Raw genomic sequence first — 9,383 nt, 5'->3', positions numbered from 1 at the left:
CGGCCTGCGCCCGTCGCCATGGCAGCGCGGGGCGCCCGCGCGCCGCCCGGTTGCTAGGTTGCTGCACGTCTCGCGAGAACTCCTGCGCGGGGGGTGGGAGGGGGCGGGCGGAGCGCGGGCTCAGGTCTCGCGAGAGGTGCGCGGAGGGGCTTGCGCAGGCGCCGTCCCGCGGAGGTCGTTGGAGTCACTGGAGCCGCCGCGCCATGTTCTCCCGCATCGCTCGTCCCGCTGCCGCCGCCGCCGCCGGCCTCGGTCGGGGCCTCGCCACCACCGCCCAGGTAGGCGCCGGTCCCGGCCGCCCCCGCGCCCCTTCCGCTCGGGGCCGGCTCCGCGCCGTGCGGGGCCGGGGCTGCGGCTGCCGGCGGCCCCCGCCGCGAGGTGACCGTGGCCCCGCGGCCGCCGGGCCCCGCCGCTCCGGGCGCAGTGAGGCGGGGGCGCAGCGGTGCGGCGCAGAGCTGCCGGGTCGCTCAGGCCTTCGGGCGCCGGGGTGACCTCGCGTCTCTGCCTCGTGTCTAACCGGGCCGTCGGGCAGCCCGCGGCGTAACCCGGCCGGTGGCACGCGTCACTTCTGGGGGAAGTGGTGGCGGGTCGAGGGTGATGCCTGAGCTATGTCCTGCTTCACCCCTCTTCTGAAAACAGGCACCGCTTTCAAACGGCGTTGAGAACTAGGGCCGGAGGTTTGCGGGTTTAACGGTAATCCATAATATACCGAAATCCATTATGTGTGAGTAGTGGCCTTATGATACAGGAAAAAGACTGCTACTCTTGGCCTCTTTATCTTCTAAAGTAAATAGTGCCAATGATAGTTGACAGAATAATTGTTATAGCTGTAAAGATAAGCTTTACAAGCGAGGATCTTGTGGTTACTTTGACTGGAATTTTATTTATTAGTAATGAGATTTGGAGCTCTTGGTATCAGCTCTGTCATAAACACAATGAATTGGTTATTAAGCTATTCCTAGTGGGGCACAGCAGTGACCAGTGATAGACTTTGCTCTCCCTTCAAGAGTATTTGCACTAAATTACGCTTGTTGCAGTAGCAAGAGAACTGAACTAAGGTTAAGTTGATTTAACTTCTGGGTAAATTATTTTATTTCCTGTCGTAGCGGGGTAATTAAGCTGTTCATGCAGAAACTTGGGCAAATACAGCTTTATTTGGTAAGACAGTGTGATTAAAAATGTCCTTATCAGTGGTAATTGTATTACCACATCACGTCTCTACCGTAGCTTCTGGTTCGCCATTGCTTTATCAGAGCATTGCATTTTAAGGTTGTTCTAGTCTTTTAGTGTAACTTTCCTCTCACTTGGCAGGACTTTTTATCCAAGTATAGGCACAGAAGTTTTCAAGAGGTATAACTTTCTTCCAGAGAGCACATTAGAGTAAAATTGGCTCACCAGTGGAATGCAACAGAGTTGATTTTACATGCTTCTTGGCCACACTTGATCAAAGCTCAAAATTATAGTCACTTAATGTTCTCAAGGCTCAGTCCTGAAGCAGCTGCAAGTGCTATTTTGAATCTATTTCAGGCACATATATTTTCTTCATATATGCGCAATGTTTATTTTATTTTTCTGTAGTCCATAAATTATCCAAAGGGGACAGTCCAAATGGGATGGCATACTTCTTGATACCGCAACTATAACTGGAAAAAGTGCAAAATACATGTTGCCCTAAATCAGACCTAGGTCTGCAGGGTGGCAAGTAATTCCCATCTGAAGGAATACGATCCTTTTGAGTGCTTTGTCTTGTTTTGCTTCCCTTTTGAGGCTCAGATGGTTTAAAAAAAAAAAAATCTTTCTAACAAGTCTTACCAATAAATTCTAAAGATCTTTGGGAGGCAGTCATGGGGATAGCTAATACTGCTTAAATGGCAATCTGGTTTGCATACTGCTTGATAAAGAAACTGAAAAATAGAACTAAAAGTAAAGCATGTTAAAATCTCCAAGGTCCCTTGAGCAGTAACTACCAAAACATGTCTTCGGTATGTTTGTCTTATTTTTTCCTCAGAACAATGCTAAGGTAGCAGTGCTTGGGGCCTCCGGAGGGATTGGCCAGCCCCTTTCCCTTCTCCTGAAGAACAGCCCGCTGGTGAGCAGGCTCAGCCTCTATGATATTGCTCACACTCCAGGCGTTGCAGCTGACCTCAGCCATATCGAGACAAGAGCACATGTTAAAGGTACTGCAAGCTGCTGTACGCGATCTGTGTTCATAGTGATCTTGACTGAAGCGATTCTGTTGGTAGATGTGACCCTTAGAGATGCCTGTTGCTGTGCTTCCTGTGAAGGGGAATCCTCACGTGATCCTGAAACCTAGTGTCAATTTAAGTAGCTTTCTCTCAAGCAGTGCATGATAACTAGGGCTTAGTTGATTAGATCAACTAACGTGGAGATGTGGTTGCACCATTGAAGAGAGATTCATAACTTGAATTTAAAATTTCAAATGTAAAAGTGTGACTACAAATAGGCTTAGCACTCGCGGGGGGGGTGGAAGAGTTTGCCTACATGAATTGTACATGCTTCTTCTCTGGATTAGTTAACAAGTTCTGATGAAATCAAAGAAAACTTAATCTTCTGATCTTCATTTGATTTGAAGATTTCTTAAAGGAGAAATTTTATTTGAATGTGTCTGCCTGTCTGCTTCTTCTGCAGTACTGAATATATAGTGCCAAACCAGGGTCTTAAGAAAGTGAGTATACATAACAGGAGGTATCAAGTATTTTCAACAGAGATAAATGTGAGGCTTCCACCACTCTCATTCTGTAAGTTTTGAAACAAATAACAACAAAACATAAGTTAGGGTCCATCTCTAATCTTGTTGCTTTGCTTTTGAGCATAAGTCTGAATTGAAGGCTAAAAGAAAAAATGAATTGGGTGCCTTTAACTGTAATTTTGTTTTTCAACTGCCAGATTTATTTAATAACTGACAAAATCATAATGCCTAGATGTCTTCCATTCCAGGCTTCCTGGGGCCTGAGCAGTTGCCAGAATGTTTGAAGGGCTGTAATGTTGTAGTTATTCCTGCCGGAGTCCCTAGAAAACCAGGTATGTTCTCCTTGTTAAAAGTTCCAGGGCTTCAATGAAGTGTATCCCTGCAGCCCTGTTTAAATGGGGCTGTGTCTGGTGCCTATGGACAGAGACTTTCTTGATGTTGGATATAAGTGATCTGCTAGTGACCTAGAATTTGTGGTGTCAGGCACCATGGTTAACTTCTGTCTTAAGTGATCACTTGTAAAATGGAGATCAGCTTTGATTTCTGGAGTTTCTGTGTAAGGGTGAGATGCAAAGACATTTCAGAGAGGCTGTAAGTAATCCTGAACTTCCCTAGTATTTCTTGCACAAAACAGTACTATGTTCAAAAACTGGTCCTTTGTTTCATTTTTTTTCAGCAGAATGAAAATAAGCCATTTGTTTCACATTAATTATATGATATTCTTTCTGAGGATCTTTGAATGCTTTTAAGCCTTCCTAGCATCTCTGATCTGTTCCATTTCTACTCTGTTTTTCAGTGTCCTATTGGGAATGTAAAGGAAGTTTAGATTTTATTCCCAGCTCTTCCTAATTCTCAGTTTTTCATGGATAAAGTGGTTGCTGGAACAGAAATGAGAGACAGCGCTTATATAGCTAGTAATACTTTGCACAGGGCAATTAGTGTTCAGACTGCAGTGGTAGAGGTGACTTCAGAGTAGACGGGGGTTCATCCTAGGAGCAGTTATGCTGCTGTGAACGTCACTGATACTGATACGGGTCAGTATGGTGATGCTGTACTTCAAGCTGCCTAGATGAAATAGGTTCTGCCAATTGGCACCTGAAGTGGTCACCCCTGAAAAGGGCTGATCTCTCTGAAAGGGCAGTAATCTTTTATTAGCTAGAAGAGCTACCCCATTACTGCAGCTGGAGAGTTTTCGGGATATAGTAAACCAGAAGCCAAAGTTGTTGTATCTCTATCCAGAGTAGAGTATTGGTTTTTGGTTGAGTCGCTTGCCCACTAATGAATGGGCTACGGGTAGCTTAATAAAATACTGAACTGAGTATGTTTCAGGTATGACCCGTGATGACCTGTTCAACACCAATGCTAGCATTGTTGCTAGTTTGACATCTGCCTGTGCAAAGCACTGTCCAGAAGCCATGATCTGTATTATTTCTAACCCGGTAAGCGTTTTCTGGAGACCTTGAATATGTAGAGAAGAAAACCCAGGCTGGAAGTACTAGAGTAACCTGCAAGTTCCTGTCATGACATTCAGTAGTATTTTCTTGACTATGTTCTTCAAGATCTATAGAGTATTTGCAGAAAAAATCCCTAAAAGCCTGGTTCTAATTACCGGTTTGCCTTGGGCCATATTGAAGTTAGATTAAACTTGAGTATAAAATTGCTTAATATCATCAACATCTGGATGACTGTGGTTTTAATATGTACTGGTGTATTAGCTGGAATAGAAGCTTTAGCTCATTAGAGGAGGGGCCTTTATAATGTGAATGAACAAGTTATTATCTTGATGGTTATTTAAAATGGAAGACTTATTCCAGCCTGGCTCTAAATTGCTCTTCAATTTAGAGATGAAATAACTGCTTATAGAAGACTTCAAGCTCAAAGTTTACTTTGGGTTGTTTACTAGCCTGTGTAGTTTACGCATTGGCTTCTTTATTGTACTGTTTTTAATGTGTGCTTACTTACTCTTGCTTGTAGGTAAATTCAACCATCCCAATAACTTCAGAAATCTTCAAGAAGCATGGTGTGTATAATCCCAACAGAATCTTTGGTGTTACAACACTGGACATTATCAGAGCAAACACTTTTGTGGCTGAACTAAAGGTAGGTCATAATAACAGATGCTGGAGGAGGGATGCTGTGTGCTTCTGTTATCAAATCTATCAAAAATGCTTTTCAAATCACTGGACAGAGCTGAAGTAGCTCAGATCTCTCCAGAACTAGAGGTGAAGGCAACGCTTCCCATTTTCTGTTCTTTAGATGAACCTGGGGATAGGGTTTCTGTCTTGCAAAATGCACTTCAAGACACTTTGACCTTTCTTTTTCATAGCTGTCCTCTGTGAGTGAGCTACCTGTTTGCCTTAATTCTGTTGGTGTTTTCAACTCTGCTGGTGCAACCAGAGAAGTTTGAACTGTAGTGCGTCTCTGCAAGCAGTGTCTGCTGTCTGTTATAAAATATCTTGCACGGTACTAGGAGGTGTAATAACTTGACTGCTCCTAATAGCGCTGGTGGAGTTTGTAGCTTTGCTGCTATTTTTCTGAACTTGCATTAATACTATTCTGTAATTGTGCAAAGTCATCAGATTAACATGCAGTTCAACTGTGTAGATTTAGCTTTGTCCCTGGAGTGTAACTGCCTGTGAAACTTCTGCCCTGTGTAGCACTGAATTATAGATATGCCCAAATACCTTGGGCAAAGAATGAAGCATGGTGGCTTTTTCTTATCCACATGCTTCAGAAGCTGAAGTTTCATGTTTTCTTCAGGGTTTAGATCCAGCTCGAGTAAGTGTTCCGGTTATTGGTGGCCATGCAGGGAAGACTATCATCCCTCTGATCTCTCAGGTAGGTCATAGTAACTACTGTGTGTGGTATCACACTATATGGTGTTCCTCATGAGTACGTGAGGGTTGATGCAAAGTGCTTTGGTCATGGCACGTAGCCTCCTAAGGTGCAGCAGAGGCAATCATCCCTGCTTTTGTGTGGATGCTTTTCCTCTGAGATGAGGCACAAGATCTTGAATGCTTATGAGCTAAATCTCAACTCCTCTGAGTGGTTTAAATAGCTCGTCTTTCTCCCCTGAGGAGTTCTGGGATAAGAACTGATGAGTAGCATGGATGCCAAGATATGCTGGCGCTGTATTTGTGTGTGTGTGGTGGTGGGTTTTTTTGTGTGTGTGTGTGTGTGTGTGATGGTTGTTGAATGATATGAATGCCTTGCTTCAGGGGGGAAAATGAAACTGCCTTTGCCTTGGAGGACTGGAAACACTGCTTCAACACCCAGAATTGAAATGAGGAGGCAGAGCTCAAGCTGTGTGGGGAGACCTGCTTCAGTAATGACTGGCAGTCAGATATACGTTCCCTTCAATCTAATCTAGAAGCTCTTGGAAGAATGAAATGCAGTTCTAGACTAGGCTGTAGCTTCATACGGAGATGACTAGAATATGTGCAACACAAAGGGACGCTAAGGAGCAGTCCCCTGGGAAAGGGGAAAAGCTTTGTTCTAAGCAGGAATAAAGTATCCTTCACAGAAGGACATGCTCTCGGGGAATAGAGCAAGGGCTTTGGTGCAGCTGAATCCTGAGAGGGTGCTTGCATTAGCCAATGGGGACAACGACAGCTGCTCTTAACATACTTGCCTAGCTGTATATGAAGGTTCAGTAACTTTCTAAATACTCCTTGCAGACTGGATCCTTCATAAGGCTCTTGACTTCCATAATGCCACAGTGACCCAAATATTTAGTAGGTGGCTTTTTGAAATTCCTAAGACCTGTTTCATGCTTGGAGGATCACTGTCTAGTGCAAAGAACTACAAGGTAGCAAGTAACTAACCATGGCAAGCCCTGGCTTTGTTGTCAAGCTGTGGATTGTTCTTGAGCAAGCTAGGCGTGATTAGGTTACTGTTATAATTCATGCAGTAACCAGAAGCTTTGGTGAACTTGCATAGCTGGTCAGTCTGTCATACAGTCTGTAAGCTGGGGTAACTGATTTTCCTAGTTAAAACTGCCTGTAACAACAGCAGCTGTACAAAAAGCACCATGTGGGTGGCCTTATGCTGAATCTGGAGGGGTCCTGGTATTTGATAGTAACATTTTCTTCCATTTTAGTGCACACCAAAAGTGGACTTTCCTCAGGATCAGCTGGAGAAGCTTACAGGGAGAATTCAGGAAGCTGGCACTGAAGTTGTCAAAGCTAAAGCAGGAGCAGGTTGGTTTTTGGCTACGGCTTTTGAATAATTCCTTGTTGACCAACTAAATGGAGGCAGTACCCTTCAGTTTATTCTTATCTATGGCTGTGGTGCAGAATTATGAACTGCTGGTTACAAATCTAGCCGCTTTGCCATGTCAGTAACTGCCTGACCAGTGGTAGTAGAAGCAGCTCAGTTTGTAGGTAAGACTGAACATTAACTGATCCCACAGAATGTTTCGCTTTAAAAATCCTCTTCTCTATCAAATTTAGCTGTGTCTCTTTTGAATCCGGTCAACTACCTGGTGTGTAGCTGACCAAAACCAGCTGCTTAGTGATAAGATTGAAGCTTATGGTCTTCTATTGCCAGTACCCGGACTGTGCCCAGGAATTGCATCTAATTACAGATGATGGAAGCACAACTCTAATTGTCTTTACAAATATGAGGCAGGCACAAGGAATGACAAGGGGAGGATTTCACGTACGACGAATACTGTCTTCCTCCTTGTGTATACAGTGTGTATGCATACCCCTGAGGGAGGAGGGCTGAAGAGGTGGAAAGAAAAATTGCTGGTAGTAAACATTGCTTTGCAGTGATTTATTGAAGTGGCTGTGAGTTTGAAGTAAATGGCACTGCAGCTCTGTAAATATAGCAGTGTGGAAGCCTTTTGATACTAAAGAAATAGATTGAAAGGTGATCTGTGCTAAAAGTGATTCAAATTTTACAGGATCTGCTACCTTGTCTATGGCCTATGCTGGTGCTCGATTTGTATTCTCTCTGGTGGATGCAATGAATGGAAAGGAGGGAGTTATTGAATGTTCCTTTGTTCGATCGGAAGAGACAGAGAGCCCATACTTCTCTACACCTCTGCTACTTGGAGTATGTATTTTAAATGATGGGGCTTATAAACAGCAGCTACTGATTTAGTCTTGTGTTTTTAACTCTGCACTTCTGTTTAGTGATTGCAACTTTGTCTAATGCTAAGATTCACTAAAATTGACAGTTGAGCATACATTTAAGAGTTCTTGAATATTTTGGTATTGTACTTAGGCAGGCACAAACCTGCTGCTTTGCTGGAATGCTGCTGCTTTTATCTGCTCTTAGGCTGCAGCTCACTGAGTAACTAGAGTTTCAAATTTGTCTTGAGAGGTCACATTGAGTTGGCACCTTTATGAAGGGCTTTCAGATAATTAACCAGAAACAGCAAGGTGATGGCCTCAACTTGATCTGCCACAAGCAAATCCCTCACAAATTGAGGCATGTGTGGAAACTACAGCATGGATTAATAGATTGCTTTCTGGAACTCCACTGACCTCTGAAGGAAGTGTTCCTTTGTCATCCTCCCCTGTGGGTGGGGCGAAAACCAAAGAATCTGCAGCCCTGGCAGGTCAGCTGGGATGGAAAGCGCAGCGTATGTTGTCTTAGGTGCTAGCTGATGAAGGAATGGAAGCGGAGGGGTGTTAAGAGGGAAGGGTTTTGGATGTAGGCATAAGATCTGGAAAACCTAGGAGTGCAGCTCTGAAGCAGTTTCAGATTGCAAGCTGGTGGCAAATGAAGGGCTTGCACAGCAGGAGAGAATTCCCGTGCAGGACTGTGGTACTGAAGACGGGATAAGGCACAAAGGAGCAGTTGGTACCATCTTCTCTTGAAAGCACTAAGTGGCTAGCTGCAGGTTTCATACCACAGAGGGAACAGTGAATGAGAAGCTTATGAAGGCTGTAAAAATTGCTTCGGGTAGCCAGACGCTTCAGAGCCTTGCAAGGAAGCACAAGGTTGGCATGCTGTACAGGCAGTAGAGGTCCTAGGCTGGGTCTCCATCTTAGGCGGATAATAAGTAATCAGAGCTGTTAAGTTCTCTAGGTAATGAAGTGAATGGTTAATTCTTAAATCATTTTTCCCTCAGAAAAATGGAATTGAGAAGAACCTAGGTATTGGCAAGATCTCCCCCTTTGAAGAGAAGATGATTGCTGAGGCCATGTCTGAGCTGAAGGCTTCTATTAAGAAGGGAGAGGAATTTGCAAAGAACTTCAAGTGAAGAGTTGATGATGGAGAGGAATTGCAACTTCCTTAATTTATTAAGGCATCGTGTCACTTTACGACTTCCGATTCAAAGCTCATGCTTTGATTGAAGTCTGTCTGTATTAGTTAAATGATTGTCGCCAATGCAGATTCTAATCATCAATAAAACAGCCTCATTTTTTTTCAGTGTATCAACTGGAATTGTCCTAATATGTTTGTCTTTGAAGGTGGAAGCTGCAGGTGTCTGAAGGGTTATGGGTTCCAATAGTAGTGAGATACCAGCCTCTTAAAATGGGTGACCCAGTTATTAGATCTTGTAAATAAGAATTATCCCAGGTTATTCCTTTGCAGGAGGGAATGTACAATGTACATTGTCAGTACAGACTGACAAAGATGGACATTTCAGGACTAAGGAACCCTGAAGTTATGTTTAGTGTTTAAAATAATCATGCATTTTTTTCCCCCCCAAATCATG

General features: G+C 43.9%; 1 protein-coding gene across 1 annotated transcript; it reads left to right on the top strand.

Moving 5' to 3' along the window:
• The first annotated feature begins 162 nt into the window (after window positions 1-162).
• MDH2 (malate dehydrogenase 2) lies at window positions 163-9,099 on the top strand. The gene is made up of 9 exons (XM_067309453.1): window positions 163-278; window positions 2,009-2,177; window positions 2,959-3,042; window positions 4,040-4,149; window positions 4,685-4,810; window positions 5,471-5,548; window positions 6,810-6,909; window positions 7,617-7,768; window positions 8,793-9,099. The coding sequence occupies exons 1-9, from the start codon at window positions 204-206 to the stop codon at window positions 8,922-8,924; spliced, it is 1,026 nt and encodes a 341-aa protein (XP_067165554.1). The 5' UTR covers window positions 163-203; the 3' UTR covers window positions 8,925-9,099.
• The last annotated feature ends 284 nt before the right edge of the window (window positions 9,100-9,383 follow it).

This window comes from Apteryx mantelli, chromosome 22 (genome assembly GCF_036417845.1).
Source record: "Apteryx mantelli isolate bAptMan1 chromosome 22, bAptMan1.hap1, whole genome shotgun sequence".
NCBI classification, from domain to species: Eukaryota; Metazoa; Chordata; class Aves; order Apterygiformes; family Apterygidae; genus Apteryx; species Apteryx mantelli.
This window is presented reverse-complemented; position numbering and strand designations above follow the sequence as displayed.